The sequence below is a fragment of the Cylas formicarius genome, unplaced genomic scaffold (assembly GCF_029955315.1).
Source record: "Cylas formicarius isolate icCylForm1 unplaced genomic scaffold, icCylForm1.1 PGA_scaffold_6__28_contigs__length_40554024, whole genome shotgun sequence".
Lineage (NCBI taxonomy): Eukaryota > Metazoa > Arthropoda > Insecta > Coleoptera > Brentidae > Cylas > Cylas formicarius.
This window is the reverse complement of record NW_026844347.1, coordinates 25,391,059-25,417,150: the sequence shown is the minus strand read 5'-3', so window position 1 is coordinate 25,417,150 and position 26,092 is coordinate 25,391,059. Positions and strand designations below refer to the sequence as shown.

The 26,092-nt window shown below is 32.3% G+C and overlaps 4 protein-coding genes across 5 annotated transcripts; 2 read left to right on the top strand and 2 right to left on the bottom strand.

Moving 5' to 3' along the window:
* Positions 1 to 529: 529 nt before the first annotated feature.
* LOC132703120 (ADP-ribosylation factor-like protein 6-interacting protein 1) lies at positions 530 to 1,945 on the top strand. The gene is made up of 5 exons (XM_060672196.1): positions 530 to 622; positions 675 to 827; positions 905 to 1,019; positions 1,072 to 1,328; positions 1,540 to 1,945. Exons 1-5 carry the CDS (start codon positions 611 to 613, stop codon positions 1,756 to 1,758), a joined length of 756 nt encoding a protein of 251 aa, XP_060528179.1. The 5' UTR covers positions 530 to 610; the 3' UTR covers positions 1,759 to 1,945.
* Positions 1,943 to 12,364, bottom strand: LOC132703119 (cilia- and flagella-associated protein 251-like). Of its 2 annotated transcripts, XM_060672194.1 has the most exons (19): positions 12,142 to 12,364; positions 11,785 to 12,083; positions 11,578 to 11,735; positions 10,192 to 10,304; positions 9,881 to 10,140; positions 9,225 to 9,376; positions 8,282 to 8,416; positions 8,119 to 8,227; positions 7,933 to 8,069; positions 7,736 to 7,881; positions 7,490 to 7,680; positions 7,309 to 7,438; positions 5,857 to 5,958; positions 5,147 to 5,269; positions 4,991 to 5,082; positions 4,703 to 4,934; positions 4,410 to 4,641; positions 3,385 to 3,476; positions 1,943 to 2,074 (listed from the first exon to the last, which is right to left on the bottom strand). In XM_060672194.1, exons 4-19 carry the CDS (start codon positions 10,267 to 10,269, stop codon positions 1,985 to 1,987), a joined length of 2,301 nt encoding a protein of 766 aa, XP_060528177.1. In that variant the 5' UTR covers positions 10,270 to 10,304; positions 11,578 to 11,735; positions 11,785 to 12,083; positions 12,142 to 12,364; the 3' UTR covers positions 1,943 to 1,984. The 2 variants fall into 2 exon arrangements, with proteins under 2 accessions (XP_060528177.1, XP_060528178.1); XM_060672195.1 differs by lacking the exons at positions 9,225 to 9,376; positions 10,192 to 10,304; positions 11,578 to 11,735; positions 11,785 to 12,083; positions 12,142 to 12,364 and having other exon boundaries at positions 8,282 to 8,371; positions 9,881 to 9,913.
* Positions 12,365 to 15,662: 3,298 nt separating this feature from the next.
* LOC132703159 (protein rogdi) lies at positions 15,663 to 18,352 on the bottom strand. Its single transcript, XM_060672287.1, has 7 exons — positions 18,011 to 18,352; positions 17,884 to 17,955; positions 17,668 to 17,802; positions 17,451 to 17,611; positions 17,267 to 17,387; positions 17,000 to 17,209; positions 15,663 to 16,158 (listed from the first exon to the last, which is right to left on the bottom strand). The coding sequence occupies exons 1-7, from the start codon at positions 18,044 to 18,046 to the stop codon at positions 16,093 to 16,095; spliced, it is 801 nt and encodes a 266-aa protein (XP_060528270.1). The 5' UTR covers positions 18,047 to 18,352; the 3' UTR covers positions 15,663 to 16,092.
* A 97-nt stretch (positions 18,353 to 18,449) lies between these two features.
* On the top strand, positions 18,450 to 26,068 carry LOC132702997 (NCK-interacting protein with SH3 domain). The gene is made up of 9 exons (XM_060671981.1): positions 18,450 to 18,607; positions 18,680 to 19,081; positions 19,131 to 19,369; positions 19,420 to 19,731; positions 20,585 to 20,787; positions 20,846 to 20,949; positions 21,017 to 21,238; positions 21,294 to 21,466; positions 22,058 to 26,068. Exons 1-9 carry the CDS (start codon positions 18,586 to 18,588, stop codon positions 22,244 to 22,246), a joined length of 1,866 nt encoding a protein of 621 aa, XP_060527964.1. The 5' UTR covers positions 18,450 to 18,585; the 3' UTR covers positions 22,247 to 26,068.
* Positions 26,069 to 26,092: the final 24 nt, after the last annotated feature.

The window sequence follows — 26,092 nt, the reverse complement described above, 5'->3', positions numbered from 1 at the left end:
ATGTTCGTATTCTTGGAGTGATAGAATATGGATACATTTATTTCAATATTATTTTAAACGAACTTATGAAGAACAGTTGCTTTGTACTTTGCAACCGTATTAATAGCAATTGTAGTTAATGATATTGTATTATGCTTCCTGCAATATTATAGAATCAGATAATTTATCGATAATTGCTTTAAGAACTTATCTCACCCGAATGCAATTTCTATAAATATAGATATTTTTATTTAGGGAATTATATTTAACATTTAACAACATTTAAAATTATTCTTGTCTAAATTGCTTGTATTTATAATTAGAAATATCATTAACATTGAGTATAGGCAACCCAGCTTGCCAAGGAGGATTTTTGTTGGTTAACGAATAAAATTAACATTAAACAAGTTTCTTATTTTATTTCAGTTTCAAAACTATTAAAAGCTTTACTTCTGTAGAATATGCAAACGACTACTTAATTAAATAATCACAAAAAACTAATTTCTAACAGGACAGGTAAATCGAACAGCTGACAACGCCGCAATATGACGGTTGACAAACATTTTTAAAAATTGTCATTTCTTTAAAAAAAACTTTGTAAAGTTGTTCCAGAGAAAGTACGTGCGCGACAATGCCAGAAACAGTAAGGTTCAAATTTTTTTGTTTTTCGCTATGGCTAGTTTGTATATTTTAAGGCCGATAATATTCTACACACCTACAGACATGTCGATCCCCTTTCCAATTACGAAGACATAGGTTTAAAAAAGCCTATGAAACAGCCACTTCTCGAACCTGTAGCCTTCCAACAGATTTCCCCTGATTATAAAATATCTGTGGCGTCAACTGTGGTAATTTTCCACACAGTGGTTTACGTGATTTTCGTATATCAAGACCCATACTTAAAAGGATTTAACGAATGTTTTAGGAAACCCAAATGCGGAAACTAAAACTTTCAATGGAGCCATGGAGAGAATTAATACTTCAAGTGAACGACGCATTACTATGGGAAAAACCATGGCATCCAACTGCGCTTTTGTGTGGTAAAAAACGTTTTTTAAAAGTAAGAATGTGAGTTTCAGTTATTTCTTTTAGGCAATACTCTTGTATTTTTTATGCTGTTTATGTTCTCTCCTAATGTTTTGACCATCTTATCTATCTTGGGACTTATAATAACATTAGCAGATTGTTTTATGCCGGTAGTACTTGGAAATGTATTTAAGTCAGATACATGGACAGTTGAAAAGCAAAAACAGTATGAAGAAATATGCACAAATATCGTATTGTACAAAACCAAAATGGAGCTTTTGTGGTCATCATATGGTAGGCTGAGAGTCACGAATTCCAAGCTGGTAGGTAACTTGTATTCAGAGTGATTTCTGCTGAGGCTAACTAAGATAGCCAACTTTTCCCTGGTATATTATTACATTTTTTATAATATTTATATACAATATAACATCATACTTATAAAGTTTAATATGTTTGTTTTTAAGTAAAGGTAGAAACTAAATTTATAGATTATTATTGCGCACATGAATTAAATTTAAAAAGTTTCCTTTTTAGTACTTTAGCGTCACGATTTTGGTTTTGTGCTTGTTAACGTGGATCGGCGGCGCAATTGATAACACATTTCTCGGATATATCTGTGTCAACTTCGTCCTGATGCTGCCAGGAATGCTGCGCCATGGGATGCTCAAGACATTCGCGGAGATGTTCGCGAAATTGTCCAATAATCTTATCGAAAATGCCAAATCTCGGGTTGCTCAAAAGAAAGCTCACTAAACCCTTCAATTTACGATCTTTTTTTCGCGCTGAGTATTATTCTACCTGCATTTTTAATGTTTTATTTTCTTGTGTTTTTCTTTATTTTGTGGAACTTTTAAAAACTTGTTTAAGTTTGGGATTAACGTCTTACACAAAATCATATGTGATATTCCAGTGATTGAATTTAGCGTAATTTGTGGTTTGGTTAAAGGTTTTAATAAAAAATACATATTCACAGATGCTTTCATTGCTCATCTTCATCCTCGACTTGCCTCGGTGAGCTCGATTTGCAAATGCCGAGCATTTCATCGAATAAGAACTTGGCGTCTATTTCCTGTAAAATGTGGGAAAGAATATATTTCAAAAATTTAAATTAAAATTTAATATGTAGGTGTTCACATTATACATATACGTATACAAATAAGATAGTTTTAATTACATGCCTAATCTAATTACTCTGTCGCAATTTTGAATTTAAAAAAATTGAACCCTGTTAAAAATTTGACATGTATTGTTCAGGCCTACATAGAATTAGAATCGTATTCCCTATCCCCATAAAAAACCCAAATCCAATTTTTCAGGTCCATATATCAAAAACAGCTAGAGCAATGGAGAGAGAAATTTTGAGAACTTAATTAAATTAAATGACGAAAGGTTATTAAAGAATATTTCGTTCATTTTTCATCTTTTCATAGGTGTAATATATGATTGGGTTTTGACATATTTATTACATTATTATTCTGGATTACTTAACTACTAAATCGAATATATCACTAATTAATAGAAATGCTACAATATATCTATTATAGTAATTTGAATTCATTGTTTTAGTTCTGTTTACTATACAGTTATAACTATTGTTGAATTGACTGGTCAAATTTTTAGGTATCAATTGACCAGTCAATTGGTCAGTAATTTTTAAAAGATCATGAAATTTATATTTATTTACATTGTGCGTTACGTCGCCGTCGCGTCATTCTGGGAAGCAAATAGTCTATATTATTATTGGGATTCTCCGAATCGTATCGGATATTCTTTGAAGAGGGTTATGGGTGAATTGGACATCACAAACGCATAATAATTTATTACAAAATATTTAATATTAAATAGATAACATTCTACATTACATTTTTTAATTAGTCAATTAAGAAGTTGTCAATTGACCGGTCTGCTACATGTAGGTTATTGATTATTTTCACATAACTGTCGACAATATTTTTCAACTGTGGTGAAAACAAACACCCGAAAATTTTGTCTGTCGTTGTTTGTTTAAAGAAATATGTTTAGTTAAAAAACATATTTTGAATTAAGAAAAAATGTTTGTTTCAGAAAAGCTAGGATTATCTTGAACTGTGTAGACTGATAATTATTAAATAACGATAAATAACACACTGTAAGATGTTATTTAAAATATTTTTTGACTTGTCAATTAGAAAGTGACAATTGACTGGTCAATTAAGAAGTGGTCAATTTACCGGTCAATTAACCAGTCCCAACACTAGTTATAACTGCGCTCTATAATGTTTCCTATAACAATAATTAATAATTTAGTATATTTAAATCTAAAGGTTTCGTTTTTAAACGTTATATGCCTGCATCTATAACGTAATAATAAATTTATATCTAATTAAACCACAAACTTACTTCTGGTAGAAATTCATAATTATTTTCTTCATAAACAGCACCGGTTCTCAACAGGGTTGCTAAGTGTTTGTGGAGATTGATGCAAGGCTCTCCTATAGATTTGTTACATAAAATTATTATTTATATAAAAATTATACAAAGTTTATTCAACTATCGATCAATTTATCAAATAGCAAAACGCAGTAAGTACGTATGTTGTAAGTAGTCGCAATAAAGTGCGATGAAAATTTTTTTTCGCGGTTAGGACTAGACAAATATAATATTGTATTATAGTATATTATAATTATGTAGATAGTATATATGATTAAACATTTATAAGAATTAGAAGATGCGCGGAATCTCTGAGATTCAGATCGAAAACAAAAAAAATTACCTGACAAGTTCATTTACATTTTTTCATATCGGCCCCTAATCGACAGCAATTGGTTTTTTTAAACATTTTTTTTAACATTTATAATAAAGACCTAAAGTAGTATATCTAGCTGTATCTGTAAGTCCGTCGTGTTTCCTTTGTATTGGAAAAGATGGGGAATGGGAAGGGGAAAATATAGGAGAGGTAAAAAGCTTATTATTACTATTTACTTAATTTATTATTTATTTCATTTTTTTTTAAATTTACTATTTTTTTAACAATGATGGGATTATAAATTAATACGCGTTTAATTAAAACATGGTTTTATAAAAAAGTAATAAATCAATTAATGTTTTTTTTTCAACTTATTATTTAATTATTTAAACTGTTGCGGCTTAAGTAAACCAATTTTTTTCATTAGGAAAAAAATATACGAACATGTTCATCATCTATTTAGGTCCCGGAGACATCTATCATTTTCCCGAAAACCTGGTGTATCGGTTTAGGACCTACAATAGCTATTATAACCATAGCTCCACTCTATCTTAATTCGCCAGAACTTTTAATAGGAGACGCAACTTGTGAACCGCCCTGTATACTTTAGCTTAACAAGCCTTATACTCAATGTTCGACCGAATTTAGTTGACTGAAATCCCAAAAATTCAATACTCACCTACGCTTTGCAGTAAATATAAAAATTCACTAGTCTCGATTTTTCCGGACTGTGGAAATTCGGCCATGCCTGCAATAACATCAAATATTTCTCGCATATGTGTCGAGGAGTAACCGTACGCGGGCCGATGGTTTGCAAACAATTTAGCAAATTCGACAAACGAAATTTCATCTCTGATTACACCTGTTTCGTCGAAGTCCTGATATTTTGCCTCGAGTAATAACAGTTCCAACTAAATGCGAAGATTTTAGTAATAATTACCCTGATTCAATAACACCCTGATGATGCATCACCTCAAAATCGCTCGGATAGTACCCGCAAGTTCGCACAAGATCAGGCAGTTCGGATATATTAAGACTGTCCGACATTCGCCTGGGCAGATCGATATTGTCCTGTTGCAAGATCTGCATATAGAAGAACAAATCCTGCATCTCCTGGAACAACCACCCGTTTTTTCCACCCTCGAGGAGACAGTAGAACGGCTCGAGTTCCGTTCCGCCCATAACCCTCAGCACTTCGACAGATCTAGGCGTCAAAAAGTTTTTTGAATTCGCAGTAACCACTTTGCTACGTGGCAGTACCTGGGTTTCACCTCCCATTGAAGTATACATCTGTCATCGCCTCCGAATGTGAACACTGAGCGGCCATCGTGCGAAATAGTGAAATCTTTAACCTAAGGTGGAAAGGATTCGATGTCTTAGATTTAATTCAGCGATAACTGTTTACGATAACTATACCTCATTTGGCTGAGCCAAATAGCCCGTGTACTTAAACGGGTTACCGTCGGGCGGTAAAATTTGCAGGCCTAGTCTTTTTTGACAAACGAAAATCATATATCTGGAACTGTGATGGGGTAATATCTGCAAAACCAGAATTTCGATTCTGAAATTTTGACCCTCGTTAAAAATAAAAACGTATTTTCAACAGAAAGCCCTGCAAATGCTTAAACAATAGGTTGAACATTGAAAGTGGCGTACCTACTTTAAAACTGAATAAATATTATATTCACTCAAGTTTTACAAGAAAATGACTCTCTATGAGAAAAAGCGACAGCATCTTGGTGTGATTCTTTTCCTACTTAATATTACATTAGAATTAATTATGGTCAAATTAAAAACCGTGGAAAACGAACAAGTAAAAGAACTTTTGATAGAAATATATTATTATATTATATAATATATTATTATATTATATTATATATTTTGATAAATATACGTTTGCCAGATCCACCAAAAACCACTAACAACTTTGGAATTTCAATATATTCTGTTACAGATTATAAACTTTTATTAACAACTATTTATGTTACAATCAAAATTGCTGAGATATATTCATATATGGCATGGCATGGCATACATTCTGCCATTTTTGCCCCTTAATCGTGGCTGGCCGGACTGTTGCGATCAGTGTGTTTAATATTTAAACGAAATGCTATGTTTATGTCTACCTCCATTTTTCTGATGTGAGATTCATCGAAGCACCCAAATGCAGGACCTAATATTAGAGCTCGAGGAATCTTGGTGGCTTCGTGTAAAAATTTCAGTTTGTGCTGAAATAAAGAATAATAAGGGACATTTCCGTTGAGTTATAACATTTCTGCTGGCTGCCTTTTGTTGGAGAACATTAACACAAAATATTTCCAAAATGATAACCCAGGTAGCAGAGCCTCGTCAGTCGGGACGTCTTATTAACATAATAAAACTGACCTCCTAGTAATTTAAACTATTATCAAATTTTTCAATTTAAAACCATAATGTAAGAGAATATATATGTGGGAAATCAACCTTATATTTTTATATGGAACGCTCTGTATATTATGGCATTAATAGATACTCCTTTTTGTAGGGTTGATATGAACTGAGGTGGCTTTTACTTGATGAAAATCCATTTATCAAAATAAATAAGAACTAAAAGTTCAGATTTTCACGAAATTATATATTATGACATAACAATTGTTTCGACAACACCGTGTCTTTATCATGTCATAATATATAATTTCGTGAAAATCTGAACTTTTAGTTCTTATTTATTTATTTTCGTCAAAAATGCGCTGTATTTTTGACGCCGCTTCGGACAGCTGTAATTTTATTATGCCAACAATTTTATAAAGTACTACAGTAATTTATCCTATATTTTGAATCGTTTATACAGGGTGAGTCAAAATGAAAAATATTAATTTTAGCGCAAAAATCAAATGGAAGACCCTCTATATAATGCTTCAGTTATTTTTTTTTAAGAGAGGCTCATCTTTATTTATTGCCTATACTTCTTCATTTTCCACAACCGCAAAAGACATTCAATATAATTTAAAGCGGCAGTTTTTGTGTAATTTACAATCGATTTTCCCCACTGCAAAAAGGAAAAACCAATTTAAAAATCGTCATATTTTATCTTAATTTGGCGTAAAAAAAGGGTTTTACTTAAATGACAAAAATTGGCGGCATTAATTGACCTAAAAGATATCATATCAAAGATATCATTCGTCTGAGACAGTACTAGGTCAAATTCACGTCTTGCTGATGTCATATAAGGTCATTTTCGTCATTTGGTGATTAATTAATGATCTCATTTTGACGACCCTCTTCTACCTGGGAACTTTGCCGGCTTCAAACATGTATTCTATGTATATGAAAGTATATTTATACATATAGATGCAGAATTTCGTTTTTTTTCAAAATAACTGAGAAATGTCGAATTTTATAATAAACCAATCGCATTAGTGATGTACAAGAGATTATCGAAATAAGTGGTGATCTACTACGAAAGTATTCAAATGAATTATAAATAAAAAAAATAACCCGATAATGATCAAGCCAAAAATTCACCTTGATATAGGATACACTCAAGACACTAGATTAAAATATTGAGAGCATTAGTTTAGAAATGATTATGATCTTACCTTGTCATCAGCAATCAAAATATACCCAACGCTTCTGTTTTCATCAACATCCTTAACGAAATAAAGAAAATTCATCGGCACAGCCGTCTGTTCAATCCTATGCCTGGATTTGATTCGGAAAGGTCCATCTCTGTTAAATGTTATTGTTATCAGTGGTTAGTTGGTCAGTTTAATGTTATACCTTAAGTCCGTGATATATTGAACCAAATACCTATCACAACCTATAGTGCATAGCACCGACTTGGCCTGATCATTACTAGGTATGAACATTAAATCATTTATCAAGTCATAATGAGACCTCAACTTTCCTTGAAGTTCCCAGCGGCTACTGTCTGGATCATATCTAAATAATACAACGGTTTTGTTGTAGTCCTAAAAAAACTTAAGTTACCAGGACTTCTTCAAATCACCCTTTTTACGTTATTACGTAACAAGCAAACTGCAAGCAATTGCGAGAAAACGCGATTTTTTCTACTTTGCTCTTGGTGCACTTGAAGCAAAACTTATGTTCAAGAGTTACAGGTTCAAGTATGCATATTTCTCCACTATACCGTCCACATATTAGATGCAATGCTATAAGTAAGTTTAATCACTACGATTTAACAATATCCGAAGCAAGCTTACAATTTAATGAATATTTAATACAAGATATAGAGGGATTTTCATCGGTCTTCGGCAATGTTGCGGTGTTGATTTGTTCCTTACTTTCGAAATTAATAAGCGAAATTCTTCCGTTTTCATAACCTACTGCCAAATAAGGTCTGCAACATATAATTTTTAAACGGCAATTTCAAAAAAGTTAAAAATTACTTCTCATCGTGTGCATCCACAGCTGTCACGTTAGCATCGGCAATATGGAAAATCGGGTCACATTTACCATCGGCAAAATCTATGACGTAAATATTGCAATCGGCAGTTGCTAAAATGTTAGAACAGTCACTCAAATCTTAGTTGCAGAACATTCGCGTATTACAAACGAAAAATTTTCCCGCCAATTCTCCTTCTAAGTTTTTATCTGGTGGTGTTTCCCGGGCCATATAATTTGCAATGTCCTCGTGAGCATCTTGAAAGTTAACATCTGTCGCGTAATTATTATCTATTGGTTTTTCTACAATCGATTTTTTTTGGAATTTTATAGCACTCGCGCTTTTAAAGCGTTGCTCTATATTGGGTGGATCAAATAAGTGAATAAGTATACAGGGTGTTTCACGGTTGACGGAACATTATATGTGTTGGGAAGACGATATTTTCAATGTCACACAGTATTGCTACTAATCGAAAAGTAATGAGAAATGCGTTTTTTTGAAGGAGACAATCTGTATATTGATTGATTATTAATTTAATATTTATAGCGTTTTTTTTGCATGAAATAGACTCCAATTTAATTATCTATGGCTGGGTTAGTTGAATATTGAGAAAACTGAAATTCTGGCCGCAATTTTGCAGTATCCCGAAGAGTAGTTCCCTAAAGTGATATAACTTCTGCAATGTGTTTCCAAATTTCCAAAAAGTCTTTTTTTTTCAAAGGAATTCCATTTTTATTATCAAATGTTTCAAAAATGTGCCTTCAATTTTTGTGTTATGCGTTTCTATTCCTAAATAAATGAAAGTTTTTTAACAAATTCTAATAAATAAAATAAAATGGCATAATTATTTATTTTTAAAAGATTGCCTCCAATGAAAGGGGCAAGCATTGCTTCGGAAATTTCGTCATTTTTGTTTAAATAAAAAAAAAGAACCAAAATATAATAAAATAATATTGAATGAATTCCTAGGAGGTGACTTCTGTTATTACTTAAAATTTGGAATTTTTTAAATTTGACTAAAGCACTGGTGCCACCCAATACGAGCGCCGTTGGCTGAGATGTCGCAAATATTTGTTAGACAAAATATTTTGAGAATAAGGAAAGACCCACTTTTGACTTCTTCCTCCAAGTACTTATTTTTCTTTGACGGAAAACTTATGTCAGTAACAGGGCCCAGGCAAAAGTTCCTCATCCAATATACAATCTTCACCTTCTTGTCAAAAAAGTAAATATGTCCTCTGGAATCGCCAATTACAAGCACGCTACCAAGACCAAAATTTAAAAACATGTAAGCACTCTAAAATAATGCATGGATTCGTTGAGTTACCACAATTTTTGCAATGACGATTGAAAAAGCTAGTTTTTAAGAAATGTTAAAATATTTTGAATTTAAATGTTGCCAATCACAGTTTTTTTAACAAGCAAGTTAATGTTTGCGTTGTCATTTATTTTATTACCATGCTTAAAGTATTTCAACGTACATGTGAGATAGTTGGTCTTTATTAAACTATAATCTAAATTTGAGTAGAACCTGTGAAGCTATTAATTAGGTAGGTCTGGCAAAATATTAAAATTGATAATTTAAAAAATTCCCACATTTTTACAAGATTGTAAAACGGAAACATTCTTAAGGACAACGTAAAAATTTTTTACATCCACCGAACATATATAACTTAGTGTTTAATGCTGCAACCGAACTTTAAAACTATCTAGTAATTAAAAATGTTGAACATATTTGAACAGTACTGATCAAAACAAAAACGTACCCGTTAGTCGTTGTTAAAACACCTATAGGTGCAGTCGTAACTTTGACAGCGTTAATAAACATTTTGTCGTTATTAATTTCGCCTTCTTCGTACTCCCTACCGTACAGGGTCGTCCTGAATACGAGAATATAACCGCGACCGCTCGAAACATAACTCTCATGGCACCGGCTCATGTAAACGCCGCAAGTTAATGTTCCGATTTTCGCTTTATTCATTATTTGCGGCGCGTATGACTTTTCGAATCTTTTAAGCATTTCATCCTACAAATACATTATTTCAATGTTTTACAAACATATTAATCTTTATAATACCCAAATTAGGAAAAGAACTTGTTTTTCGAAGACCAACATGATATGCTCACGGACGTCTGGGTTGAAACATATTTTCATTGGGGCGCCGTTCGTTTTGTTGACCGCAAATGTATCTAAATAATTAATTGGAGCTGTTCCACTGACATGGATTTTGACTCCAGTCAAGTAAGATTTTCCAACTTTTATGGTTTTTCCATTTTTACCCATGGGTATGTATAAAGGGTGTTTCTAAATTAATGCACCTAAATTTTATGGCATATTCTACGTCAAAAATAGGATAGGAAACTCTACTTGTTGAGTTTTAATTCTAAAAACAACATTTTTTATTATAATAATAACGACGTCACTGGTAATTTTTTTAAAAAACTTATCCCATAAAAAGTGTATTTTTCTGATTGAAAGCGACGTTCAAAATGTGGTTTGGAAGTTTTGACAAATACTAGGGCTTATTTTCGACGTCCAATATGACATAAAAATTGTGTATTAATTTCGGAACACCCTGCATACTCTCAACTGATGTAAAAAAATAATGCAAATAAAATTTTAATAATAATTTTTTTATACGGCGATACCTACTGAACCGCGTTTTCGTATACTCGTACTGAAACTGTCAAGCTCTGAAGAAGCCAGGATGATTTTTGAAACGTTAGCTAGTTCGAGTCAACAAAAACCGCCGCAGGAGGAATCCAGAAGTTTTATAAAAAGTATTACAGTAGCCTTTGGAAGTTTCTTTGAAAAATTATTAAATCAATTGTTTTATACAATTAAACAACAATAAAAAATATCATATTACATAAAAGCCTACGTCACAATATCCAGTTGATGGAACATTTTATGTAATTCTCCTTCAAGTTTTTCAATGTGTTGGTATGCAAAACCAACCTACTTGTTTCCAGCATTAATATTGCTAATTCAAATTTTTGTTGATAACGAATATTTTTTAACGAAATTTTGGGTGTTTTAAGTTCATTTTGATTTTAAAAACGCTGTTGTAGATTAAAGACTTCATTTGAATAGCTTCGTTATAAACAGAAAACCCCAAAATTTTATTACAAAAATTTTAATCAACAAATTTTTAATTTATTTTTAGGTGGTGGGGACATTTTAGGTAGGTCAATTGCAATTCAAAGCGTACATATTTTGATATCTTTTGCTACCCTTAATGTTTTTTGCGATTTGTAAAAAAATAGCTTACACATAATCTAAGTCGCAATAATTTGCATACCAAATTGTTATTACTTCCTCTTCTTCATTTTGTTTGTTGTTCATAAACAACAACTCATTTTCAAAATTAATTAATTAATAATAATAATTAAAATTTTTGTCGTTAACAAATATTTTTTAACGAATTTTTGGATGTTTCGTTTCACTTAACGCCGTCCCTACCGTTTGGTTTGTCTTCTCCAAGAGTCCACAACCAAAAATCGACTTTGTAACAATTATCGTATTCACCAATAGTAATCAAATACCTCGCGCAGCAGCTAAGTTCTGTTAAAAGCACACCACTTTCTGGATACAGCGAGAACAACGTACGAACGGGTTTGCTGAAAAACTGCCTTCAAATAAAACAAATTTTTATATTGCAGTATTTACAGATCTCTTTTGTGCCAGATAATAACGCAACCATTATGATCGGCAGTCACGAGCCATTCACCGTTTCGATCCGTTGATATGCACTTAATAACACTTTGCTGGAATTTCAATATTGTAATGAATGATTAACATTTAGTTGCGAAAGAACTAACGTGTCCTTCCAAATGTGTCATTTGCTTCAAATAAAAATCGTATATGATGACCGTATGACAACTTGTATAAAATAATTCGGTTCTGTCTTCATTTGTTAAATACCTAATTCCTACATTGGAATTCATGCCGTAGGACCATTCGAGGGTCTGTAAAACAATAAGCGTAATTTAGATAATATGTAGGTAACGAAACACTATTTATTACAAATGGTTTCAATTTTGCCACAATTTCGGGATTGCTAAAAGTTTTCGCTTTTGTAAGCTGTTCAAGAAAGTCAAAATCCGAGCCGAGAGCGGATCTGCCCGAAAGTTGATCTTCCGGTGGTAAAGATTCTCTGAAGAGTCCTTCGTCATAGAGTCCAAATTCATCGATATTAATCTTCTTGGCTATATAAAGCAGATTGTCTTTGTCTTCTCCATATGAGATGCTTTCCTCTGACATGTTTTTAAGGAAAAAAAATGAACTGTACAAGAGTGTCAAAATTGACTTATATAGTTGTCAAATGACACATAAAATTATACAGAATTTTTTTAACGCTGGAATTCAAAATGGCAACTTACACAGAGTAAAAACGTTCCTTAAAAGTTCATGAATAGTTTTCCATTCCCAACATTTTTTTCATGTTTTTCTTCCTTCGACAAATTAATTTCTTAAAAAACATACAGCGTTCATTTAAAAAAATCAAAAGTTTATCAATATTAAAATTGTAAAAATAATGAAGCTTTTTTGAGACACCTAGTAAATGCGACAGATAGTTCAGTCAACTTAAATCTTCAATACAATACAAACCTGATATTTTGAATCGATAGACTAAAACAAATAAGAAAAAAATATATTTTATTTAAAATTTAGGTAAAATTAGGTGTCGTCTACTCAAATCGGAAATTACAGATCAGAGATCGATATTTTATATAATTTAAGCATAAATAATAATGTTTTAATAAATGCGTAAGAGACATAGGTTCAAATTAACATTTCCTTTAATATTCTTGATCGAAATAAAAATTTACACATTTGATAATTGAATTGCAACAATTCCTGGGGAAATTACATTTCCCAAAATAATATATCGGGGGTAATATAGATTAATGACAAAGTGGCGTTAAGGTTTAGTCATTTAATTTATTGCATGAAACAAATTGATATCAATAACTTTTGAGTACTTACAAAGATTTAAAGTTTGTAATACGATTTTTGGATATTCATAGTGCTTTCAGCAATTACACAAATTACCAAAATTAACATTCAACTTTCTATAGATACCTAATAAATCTAAACCTAAATAACAATTTAGAAAACAAGGGTCCAGATATTCTCCTAAGAAAACAAATCCAAAAGCAAGCCTAGGATTTACAGTATTTCGCTGCGACCTGTTGATATATTTAAAACAGTTTAATAGGTGGTTTGTTTAATATCCCTATATTGTTTTCCTCACCTCATTCTATTCTATTTTTTAACAAAGATTAAGTTGACATTTCAGAAGACTAAAAAATTATTTTATTCGTTATGTTAGTCACTCAAAATTTTTAAGGGGACATCCATATATTACCGTCTGTGCGAATGGCTTTTAATTCGACAACTCAGTAAACAGATTCTTTCGACTTCTGTGTGTCAATCTGTCCACTGACCAAGAGTTTGAAATTGGCCTAGGGACCTGAGTTCGTAGCAAATTCCACTTATGTGGCCACTTGAGGGTAGAAAATTCTAAGATTGATTTGAATATTCCGCTGATCAGGAGTCTGAAATTGGCCTGGGAATCTGAATTCATTCCACTTATGCGCCAATTTGCGGCTAAAAAATTTCAAGGTTAATTGGAAAATTCCACTGATCAGGAGTTTGAAATTAGCCTAGGAACCTGAGTTTGTAGCAAGGTTCCACTGATGTGGAAAATTGGGGCTAGAAAATTCCAAGGTTGACTGGAAAAATGCCAAGATTGGTTGCAAAACTCTACTGACCAGGAGTTTGAAATTGTTCTAGGAACCTGAGTTCGTAGCAAAGTTCCACTTATGTGGCAATTTGAGGATAGAAAAGTCCAAGGTTGATTCGAAAACTCTACTGACCAGGAGTTTGAAATTGGGCTAGGAACCTGAGTTCGTAGCAAAGTTGCATTTATGTGGCAATTTGGAGCTAGAAAATTCCAAGGTTAATTGGAAAATTCCACTGATCAGGAGTTTGAAATTGGCCTAGGAACCTGAGTTCGTAGCAAGGTTCCACTCATGTGGCAATTTGGGGGTAGAAAATTCCAAGGTTGATTGGAATACTCTACTGACTAGGTGTTCGAAATTGGCCTAGGAACTTGAGTTTGTAGCAAAGTTTCACTTATGTGGCAACTTTGAAGGTAGAAAATTCTAAGGTTGATTGGAAAACTCCATTGACCAGGAGTTTGAAATTGGGCTAGGAGCCTGAGTTCGTAGCAAAGTTGCACTTATGTGGCAGTTTGGAACTAGAAAATTCCAAGGTTAATTGGAAAATTCCACTGATCAGGAGTTTGAAATTGGCTTAGGAACATGAGTTTGTAGCACCGGGTACATTTCTTGAGGTTATCCCGTGGTTTGCAAATTGCGGGGCATATTATTTTCCAATTTTTTTACAACTGAATACATGAGTTATAGTAACAGTAAAACCTAGGTGAAACCCTTACCTACAAAAAAAATTGGGGCTAGAAAATTCCAAGGTTGACTGGAAAAATTCCAAGGTTGATTGCAAAACTCTACTGACCAGGAGTTTGAAATTGTTCTAGGAACCTGAGTTCGTAGCAAAGTTCCACTTATGTGGCAATTTGAGGATAGAAAAGTCCAAGGTTGATTGGAAAACTCCATTGACCAGGAGTTTGAAATTGGGCTAGGAGCCTGAGTTCGTAGCAAAGTTGCACTTATGTGGCAGTTTGGAACTAGAAAATTCCAAGGTTAATTGGAAAATTCCACTGATCAGGAGTTTGAAATTGGCTTAGGAACATGAGTTTGTAGCACCGGGTACATTTCTTGAGGTTATCCCGTGGTTTGCAAATTGCGGGGCATATTATTTTCCAATTTTTTTACAACTGAATACATGAGTTATAGTAACAGTAAAACCTAGGTGAAACCCTTACCTACAAAAAAAATTGGGGCTAGAAAATTCCAAGGTTGACTGGAAAAATTCCAAGGTTGATTGCAAAACTCTACTGACCAGGAGTTTGAAATTGTTCTAGGAACCTGAGTTCGTAGCAAAGTTCCACTTATGTGGCAATTTGAGGATAGAAAAGTCCAAGGTTGATTGGAATACTCTACTGACTAGGTGTTCGAAATTGACCTAGGAACCTGAGTTTGTAGCAAAGTTTCACTTATGTGGCAACTTTGAAGGTAGAAAATTCTAAGGTTGATTGGAAAACTCCATTGACCAGGAGTTTGAAATTGGGCTAGGACCCTGAGTTCGTAGCAAAGTTGCACTTATGTGGCAGTTTGGAACTAGAAAATTCCAAAGTTAATTGGAAAATTCCACTGATCAGGAGTTTGAAATTGGCTTAGGAACATGAGTTTGTAGCACCGGGTACATTTCTTGAGGTTATCCCGTGGTTTGCAAATTGCGGGGCATATTATTTTCCAATTTTTTACAACTGAATACATGAGTTATAGTAACAGTAAAACCTAGGTGAAACCCTTACCTACAAAAAAAAATGTTTCAAAAAGATATTTGGCTAGCCTTTCATTTGAGTAAGCATGTCAAGAACAAGGGTGTAAATTAATTAAGTCATAATAAGTTTGGACTAAAATTTGATTTTATTGCTATTTTTGAACAGTTAAAATTAATACATTATATACAAAAAATTACTATAACATCAATTTGAACAGTGAGATGATAAGCTCAACTAATACCATTTAGTTAGATCGAGAGACGAAATAACAAAATTTTCGTTTTTGCATAGATGAACAACCTACAGTATAGAAGAAAAAAGTTAAATAGTGTCAAGTTTTTAAAACTGGTAGACAATAACTTAATGACATGACATAACACGAACAAATACTTAAGGCTAAGTAGATTTGTTTCCCTATTCTAACATTATCGCATGCAGTGCGGTAATAACAATTGACAATATTGTGGAATCTTCAAATAAAAATATTCTGTTTAAAATGTCTAAGGTTACCCTAATATTAGTGACTATGGTGAGATTTCCGTTCGTTAATTTACAGGACTGTTCGGTCGGGATCCTACTGTGAAGTCTTTGTATTGAGAAAAAACGCAGATCTAAAACAAAAAAAATTGATTTTAACTTTTTCTTTTAAATAAAATATTGAAAAACAGTGTACACAGCTTTGGAAACCATTAGATTTATTAAACCACTGTATTTATAACACTTGAATGCAGGCTGATGCAATGTGCAAACAAATAGAGGTAATCAGTCGATAAGAACTAAATATATCCACTTATGAATTAAATTAGCTACAAAGTAAACAAATTGAAACTGACAGTATTGATAGATGTAGTAACTGGCTAAAAGTACTGGATATAAATTGATATTTTCCTATAAGATGTTTTAAATAAAGTGCCTTTAAATTTATTTTGTTTAGCAAAATGAGAAATTTCTTTCTAAATATTGGTCCAAATTTTAAAAAGTTTTTAAAAAGGTCAATTACTTGCATACAACTTACTATAACAAATTATGATATTGTTAACTAACCAATCAATAAAGTTGTCGGCCATTGTGGAGCAGATTAGATTCAATTACATTGATAATTAAAACACATTTATCAATATGTTAAAATATGTGACTAAAAGTAATTGCTTACTTACCAAAAATGCAAAGTTAAAATGTCCTACAAAAGTTAAGATTTAATTATCTCAAAATTGAAGTTATATTCCAAGAATTACAAAGCACTCATATCAAGGTGACGTTCTGCACTTCAAATTCAAGTGGTTTACAGGAAAATGAACAATACAATAAAGGTCAATATTTAATCACAGCATATCATAACCATTTAAATAATAAAATCTCTATGATTTACTTATTATTATCAAGTGTAAATCCCACACAGAAATAAACAGTGAGATTTTGCAAGATATTCCAGAACAATGAGCAAGAAATTACCTTATCTTTCAATTGTTGACAAAGCTGTAAACCCACCGTAAACAGCACCAACACTTCATTTAACCAAGGCACAGAGCATTCAGCATGAGTTGACTCATATTTCATGACTCCATGGTTGTTCGTCAACTGATATATTGCAAATATTAACTTGTGGCTTTGAATGTAAAAACTTATGGCCAGATCTTCCGTCAAATTAGGAGACAGGGATTTCTAGAAACAAAAATAATTCCAACAAACAATGGAACAAACTAGAGCTATTTTAAATACCATATTTCGACTTTTAATTAAATCGTCCATTGTTTTCTTCCTGGGCACTATTAAACTGGTCCTGCCTCTTTGGAGGCTACCCAAGATATTTCCCAAAATATGCAAAACTTCATCTGATGACCTGCATAAAAATTGTTACAAATCATACTAGAAATATACAAAAATATATTTCCAAATGTCATACTTAAATTTATAGTTCTTGCCAACATCATCAATATGATATATAGCTTGTTGTAAATGATTTGCAGCATCTTGAACTTGTTGCAATTTCCAAGGATATTCACTTTGAATTGAAGTTCTTACAATAGTACCCGAATTTTGGCGGCTCACTTTGAAGTTTATATCCTACAAGACACACAATCGATTCATTTAAAATCATTTAAATCAGCTGCTAGTCTCACAGCATGCGTAATGCTATCCCCAGTTAAAGTAACAATGCATTTTAGCTGATCAAGCGGTACTGAGAGAACAAATTTGTCCTGTTTACTGGAATTATCATGTCCATAAAGAGCTACTGGAAATCGTCTGGCACATTCCTAAAACAAGTTTTCATTAACAAAATTGCTGAGCAAAAATTGCTTCAACTACTGATCAAGGCCTAAACAAAGTAACATTACCACTAATATTTGATGAATTTGGTCCAATCCTTTATGAATTTCTTGATGTAGAACCCACTCGAATTCTTTTTGCTAAAATAAAATTGTTGATAGATTTGTACTATTTTATTTTGATTAAGGACTTTACCAAATTCACTGCCTCTTCTTTTTCTGAATCAACCATTTTATAATGATGGATTTTACATCAACTTTATGAGGTATTATTAATTCGTCCAATCCATTAAATAAATATTCAAATTTCGTAATAACCTACGAAAAATTGCAAATGGTAACTGACAAATTGAATAAGGTTATGTTCACGTAATGTTTTGGGAACGAATAGAGATGGTGTTCCTCGATTAATTGCTACCCATAACGACAGAATTCGAAGATTGAGTTCAAAAACTATTTATAAATAATTAATGTATTGCAACACAAAATCTAATGCCCTTTCATTTCCGGTTAACAGGACCGTCGTCGGTTCATTATAATAAACGATTTCGGGACCTAATAAAAACGAACGAAATTTTTGGCAGTACTAATAAAATCGATTTCAAATGAATATTAGCCTAGACAACGCCAGATGTCGCTTAAAAGAAAAAATAAACAAAAAGTAGGCGTGACAGTAGGAAATTTGAAATATTGTTATAAATCTTTCAAATTTGATTTTTTTTAATTGGACCGGTAACAACTTAACAAGTTTAACAACAAATTGGTGTGATCATGTCGAACAGTTTGTTTGTCGGTAAGTTTTTGCTGCTTTAATGTTTTACAATAATTTTGTTCTTTCTTTATTTAACTATTATGAATTTTTTAGGCGATTTGGACATGCTTCATAGTTTGTACGACTTCTCAGAGACTTACGCTAAAACTCTAAGCTTTAAAAGCAACGAATATTTTATACTCCAACAGGCTAATACAAAACACAAACATTGGTGGCAAGTTATTAATGAATGGGGCGACGTGGGTTACATACCTTCAAATTATGTGGAAACAGTCACTGTTAACCCTTCGTTTTACTTAAAATTTATTGACAAAGCTTTGGAGAATTTGAAAACAAAGGATTTGTCTGATATTGTGGTTGGAACTAAAAGTGAAAACCTTCTGGTACTAAAGGAACTCAGGAAACAGGTTGCACAGCTTGCAGAGGGGGATAAGGACGGTTTAGGAGAGGAAAGTGATGATTTAATAAATCAGCTTTCATACAACAACTCACAAGGTAAGGCAAGATTGAAATTTGCCAAGTTACGATTTTTGTAATGTTGTAGACACTATAAATTCGACATGTAGTTCTTTTTCGTCTCAGTTGTCGGCAATAAAGCCTCGAACAGTAGTGGAACAGCCAACTAGACTTATAATACGCAGTAGGGATAGCATCCAAAAGTCAATAGAAAATATTGAAGAAGAACTTAAGTGTGAAAGGTATGACTCAAAAAAGTCAGAACAACATGCTTTGTCATCTTCCAATGTTTCTCCTGTGATAACTGCCCAATCAGTTTATGAACTGGTGAGTATTATGTAATTACACTACAGAATTATCGAAAATTTAATATTTAGGTGGAAAGTGTAAGAATAAATACAAACCTATCTCATGAGATGTCGAGAGTAGCAGTTGAAACTGTTATCCAAGGGCTACATGAACTGCTTCCAGCTTCAATCTTTCCATATCTAAGCACAATACTGTCGCATTCACAAACCTGTCTTGTGGTAGATGATGGTCAAATAGAACAAACACATGATGCAAGTCGACTGAAGATAATTTTTAATGAGCTAACATCATGTAAGGAAGATGCTCAGCAAAGAAGTTGGATGTTGCACGAAGATGAAAGCGTCATCAAAGAATATATCACAGAACTTATATCAATTTTAGTGAGTATTGGTAAATATTACTTTGCTAGGTTATGTCTAATTTGCTCATAAAGACTACTAATTTTTTATTACAAATTTATAATAGCAAACAACATTTTTTCATTAAGCTTTAGCATACTAAAGTTTCCTTAAAATATTTACTTTTGGAGACCAATTAATTTGAATATTTCAAATTTTTTTTGTATTATGCTCAATCTCAATACCTCATAACATACGCGGTTTTTCTTGTATGTATTAAATTTTATGTACACATGTTAAAAAAACTTCTAGACATATTTCATGTATCCTATACTTACCATTTCTGACATAAGTTGAATTTTCTTTCAAAAGTGACATTTTCAAGTCTAAATACACTATATCAATCGATTTCTCCACCTCAGCCTTAGTTATATATTTTTTTAGTGGTGCCATGTTTAGGAACTATTAGTATTTTTACAATGGAACAACGTTTTACTGCTAATAGTGACTCTCATCATATTAATATATCTTTCATCAATCTTTCAGTCGGAGAACTGGATAGATATATTTAAGCTGGGAAACGTCACTTTTAACATAAAATTTAAAACGGGTCAAAAACTGTAAGATTTAGGTATATGTTATTATATACAAAACATGTCTAGAAAGTTCAGAGGAATTCAAATATACCTTCATATACAGGGTGTTCCTCCTTGTATGTATAGCAATATAATTTTATTTTTTTGAAAGTATTAATAAATCTAATCAACTTTTATCTTTAGGTTTTTTTGATATTTCCCATAGCATAATCAAGGTTCGACGTGCTACCTATATATTAATAATTTTATTAATAAAAACAATTTTTGTTAAATAACCGTTTGGTTTTGTTTGGTTTTAGTCCAACGCAGATACAAGCATATCAAGACACGTGATATCTTCTGATCAGTATCACGTGATTGTAACATTAATACAGTACTATCAAATGGAGGCCCGTTGGTCTATAAGGCAGCTACTGTTGCAGGCCTTTGGAGTATTGTGTAGTTTAGATAAGACTGTCATAAACATTATGCTTAATTCGGTTTTACCGGGGGAATTAGCAAGGTAGAATTTTTCTTGTTATTGGAGTGATTTATCGCTCGATTATTTATTTTGTTTTCAGAGATATGATGGCCAATCCCAGGAATATTTTAAAACTGAATTATTCGTCTCTCCTACTAACAATGGTTTTTTCCATGGGGGAAGCCATGCCTATAATTAACCTAGGTATATCCACATACTACGAAATGTAAATGGCTAATTCCATTGCTGTACTGATTTCTTTAAATTTTAGAATATATCGGCCATGACTTTCTAAGTTTTGTTCTCGACAACATCGAAGACCCTCCTGATACTGACCTGGACGAACAGATTCCGGATTTGTTTTTAAATCTAGTCATATCCTTCAATCTGCAATTCGACGACGACGTCACGAATCCTGTGTTGGTCGCATTGGAGGATAAGCAGATAGCCAAAGTGTTTTGTGAAAAAATACTTTTACTTTTAAATCGGGAAGGTGAAAGTTATTTCTGTCAATGTTGCTTTTGGTTTGAATTGAATTTTGCTTCCAGAGGATCCAATAAGGATCTTTGATCACGAACCTGCCCCTCCGCATTCCTTACTAAAGTTATTCAAAGATCTATTCAGTCGTAGGGGCACTGCAAATTTATTTTATACAAATGATGTTAAAGTGTTGATTGATATTATCGTTAGGAATATTGCAGATCTCTCTCCCGGCGATAAGGTGAGTAATATTCCTGTAATGTTTAGTTCCTTTCCTGTTAAAGCAAGCGGAAGTTCTTTCCTTTAAAGGACCCCCTTACATCTAGGTAGGGTTGTGAAGTTGACCAGTAAATTTTTTTTGTGTCGTTTGACCGAGATAATTTTAAAAATACCATGAAATTTATATTTATTTATTTATATTGTGCGTTATGTGGATGTCGCGCTGTTTTGGGAGTCTCCGAATCGCTAAGTGTATCGTATTCAGATATTCCTTGACGAGGGTTGTTGGTAAATTGGACGTCACAAACTCATAATAATTTATTATAAAATACATAATATTATTAAATAACGATAGATAATATTCTACAATTGCAAGATGTTATTTAAAACATTTTTGGACTATTCAATTAAGAAGTGGACAATTGATGGTCAATCCCCACACTACATGTAGGTTATTGATTATTTTGACACATTGACATAACTGTCGACAATATTTTTCAACTGTGGTGAAAACAAACATCCCGAAATGTTTGTCTTTCTTTGTTTTTTGTTAAAAAAAAAGTTTTTAGTTAAAAAGACATATTTTGAATGCAGACAAAAATTTTTGTTTCAGAAAAGGCACGATTATCTTGAACTGTGTAGACGGGTAATGCGTAACACAAATTACAGCGAGCATAGACATAGAATTGAGGATATATTAAAATGTTTTACAAGGATATTCTGCGAGGAGAGCACATTGAGCAAAAAGGATCAGCAGCTGCTCAAAGGGATTTTTGCAGAATTTCCGCAGTATTTTAAATAGACTGGGAAGTAATTCTACATATATTCCATGACCATTGCATTGTAATATTACAGTTATTTTTTTTACAAATATATTTTTGTACACTTTGGTTTGTTATCAAGAAATACTTCACATTGCTGTTTTTATTAGTAAAGGGCTTCTAAGTATGCCTGTTATAAAAGAAAAAACAGAGAAGAAGAATTTGAAAGTTGCAAGCAAATATCCAGTTTCCTTAAGATAGTAGAATAAAATTTTGTCCAGATATTAAACTGAAACACATTCTATTATCATTGATTCAATATAATCTAAGAAACCGATGACAACCAATGATATTAGATCCAAATCATTATTAGGCCTAAAAATTGACAGTCCTCTCCTAAAAATTTAGAATTTAAAACTCAAGGGGGGTTTCAGAAACAAACTGAAAGTCCTACATTCTTGTTGATTTAGAAAGCTGTATTTTTTTTATATATTTATATATTTTTGAATTTTGGAAATGTAACAATGTAGAATCTGATTTTTTTGGGTGGTTTGGGGCCATGTGTGAATTCCACTCTGGGTTTCATCTAACGTCATTGGTGACAACAAAAAATGTTTTTTCCCCTTTCCAAGCACCAAATGTTTTAAGAAATGTGATCCATTGGAAATACAATTTATGTGTCAAAAAGTGTACAAATCGTTACTGTGGTCTTCCTGAGGTTGGGACCGTTAATCAGATATATGCTTTTACGGCTAGTTAAACATTCATTCAATGTGATGTAATGGAGGTTAGTAAGTGTTCCTGCTTGATATGTTTTTTTTTTGTGATCAGTAATTGATCGTCCCATAGGTTTCGTTACATTTTGTTACGGCGTTTTGATGTGCTATACAGTAATAATATGTAAATATGCTTCCAGTAAACATCTTGTTGCATTAGAGTAAACGGTTAATTTCGCAAGTTCTAGACAATTAGGTAACTTTTTCCAACATAAGCCATAATAATCTATATTTTAAAAATTACAATTTACTGTAGATTTGAATCTTGTAAAAAATTATAAGTAACTTTTGTTGTGTTATCATCTATCGTTTTGGATTTAAAAAAATAAATAAATAAAACCACACATGATTAAAGTTCAATATTTGTGAATCTCAAATTCCGACATAGCGATATACTAAAACAGGGTATCTCAGAAATGTATATTTTCAAACGAAATTTAAGAATGATTAGTCACCCCCTGAACTTAACGTGAGCTAAATGTCTCTTTTGTTTTTTTTATATACAATTTTTGCAAACAATTTTTGACAGAATTTTTAATTAATACAGTTTTGTAAGTTAAGAGGAAAAATATTAAAGCAAGTAAAAAATAATGTAAATGTAAAAAGTGTAAACTGAATTTATGACTGTATTTTTTGTGAGTGAAATCTTATGGGAACAATTATTTAGTAAAAGTGTTAACGATACCTCATTGTCTTAATACTCAATATAAATAATCATAAGTTCGATGGCAGAAAATATATTAATAGTTGCAAGTAGAGTGAACAGGCTTATTTTCTATAGTGGGAAGAAGTAATCTTATGTAAAGGTCCTATTTGTTTATCTGTTTTTGACAATTATTTTTAATATGTGGTTCATACTCATTATTTGCGAACCACAAAGAGTAGTGTGTTAAATTATATTATGGTGTATTAAAAACGTTATACAAAATTTTGATTTATTCCTATATGGTCTCCGTGATATTTCGGCACATTGGTTGTAAAAAATCTAAGAACACCAGCAGTGGGAATAACTTAGGCCACCGGTGTTCTCAGTGAACCTACAAAAATAAGCGATTGAAATTCTTACATATTTTATTATCTTGTTGCTATTTTGATAGTTTTATCAAACTGTCTATGAATCGTTCATAACGCGTAACTTTCAAGTTTGCGATGCCCATTGGAAAACTAACCGTGCTTTGTTAAAACCTTTAAAATTTCACACGTTAAAGAAGACCAAAAGTCCAAATATGATCTTAACTTATGCAAAAATTAAGAGAATATGTCCCACTACTGGTGAGCTTGAAGTCTGCTGCTAGAAGTTCGCAGCGTTGCCAGCCACAGTGTCCTATAATGTAGCCATAGCCACCGAATATTAACTCCATTAACCTAATATGAAGAGCCCTTTTTACTAGCACTACGAGCACTACCGCCTTGTCCTCACTCCCCCCATTTCAACAAATTACATTGTATCAGTAGCGAGAGACAGTGGCTCTTCTAATATTGTTAAAGGCTGGTGCCATAGCTTAATTATTACTTGTTATGGTGTTGTTTAACATAATGTTACTACTTTACTTTAGTTTGAAGTACCGTCAATGTTATTTAAATTTTTTGGGAGAATGTTTTAAAATTAATATCACAACAATATAAGTGATTGCTTATATATGTATATATAGCTCAGATCGTCGAGCCCAGAAGGCCCTTGGCTTGGTTACGCATTTGTCGCCATTTGATTGTATTCTTCAATAAAGCCTGCCACCTGCATTTCCATTTCCTTTATATCATTTTGAACAGCTTGAATGCATTTTGTCTGCGGCTTACCTCTACCCCTTCTTCCAGTTATCCCCTCGCTCAACATCTGCTTAGAAGGACGTTCATCTCCCAATCCTATTATATTCCCAGTCATGTTAATCTTTGAGCTCTTGCACCATTTGTTATGGAATGTTCTCCATAGAGTTCTTTAAGCTCCATATGTGTCCTTTTTAGCCACTCTCCTTTCGTTCCACCAAATATTCTCAATACTTTCCTTTCAAATATTTATAATGCTTCGTCTCCCTTTTGTTGGGCTTCCATACTTCACGTCCATACAAGACAGTAGGTCATCGTTTTGTTCACTCTTTTATCGAAATTTAACATGTGATGTATCCCCCATACCTTTTGCTATCCTTTCTTCAATTTCATGCTAAATAATTAAATTTTTCCACTTTTCGAAAATAATATTCCCTAGTCTCTGTTATAAGCTCTAGATGCCTATTCTGCCCACTGATGTCATATATTTTGTTTTTAGTTCATTAATTTTTAAACCTATTTCTTTAGCTGACTTTTCTATACACTTTACACATCAACTAGATTTTGCCTCGTTCTAGCTAAGATCATCTGCGTAAGCAAGAATTTGGGTTCTTTAGTTAAATGTGGTACGCCTCTAGTTTTCAAACCACTTTTCCTAACCACTGTTTCCAAATAATACGTTAAATAATGATTATATAATGTATGTTAAATAATCATTACCCGGAACTTTTCTGATGTGGTTCCTTCTATCATTACCTTGTTACAAAAATTGTTACTTTGTTAAATTAACAATTTTATTGGATACTCGCAATTCCGCCATCGATTCATACAATTTTTCTATTTTAACTGTATCATTGCTTAAATATGCTAGTCTAATATACTTGTTAATTTTGAGGTTTTTGGATACGTAGCGGTTGGTGAATGATACCTTTTTTACAAAATTATTTTATAGGGAAATATTTTCTGGATTCTTAATGTGATTACTTCAATTGTTGAAAGAGTCGTAAGACGCATTTTTAGAGCTGGTACCATAGTTTATTATTCCTACAAAATATTTTTTATCCTTTGTACCTTTTTTCCCTTAAATTGATATAGGTAATAATAAGATATAATTGGCGTTTGAATGCTGAGATATTTTTGTGTTGGCAAAAACTGCATCGGAGTTATCAAAATTAAATCAGATTTCGGCAAAAACGTGTTTATTGTTGTAATACTTGTGGATTTGTGAACCTACAGCGTAATAATAATAATAGCTATATTTACTGTTTTCGAAGGTTGTTACATTTAATGTAAACGTTTTACTGCTTTCCAAATGGTACAAATCCCTAACACAACACAATAAGTGTA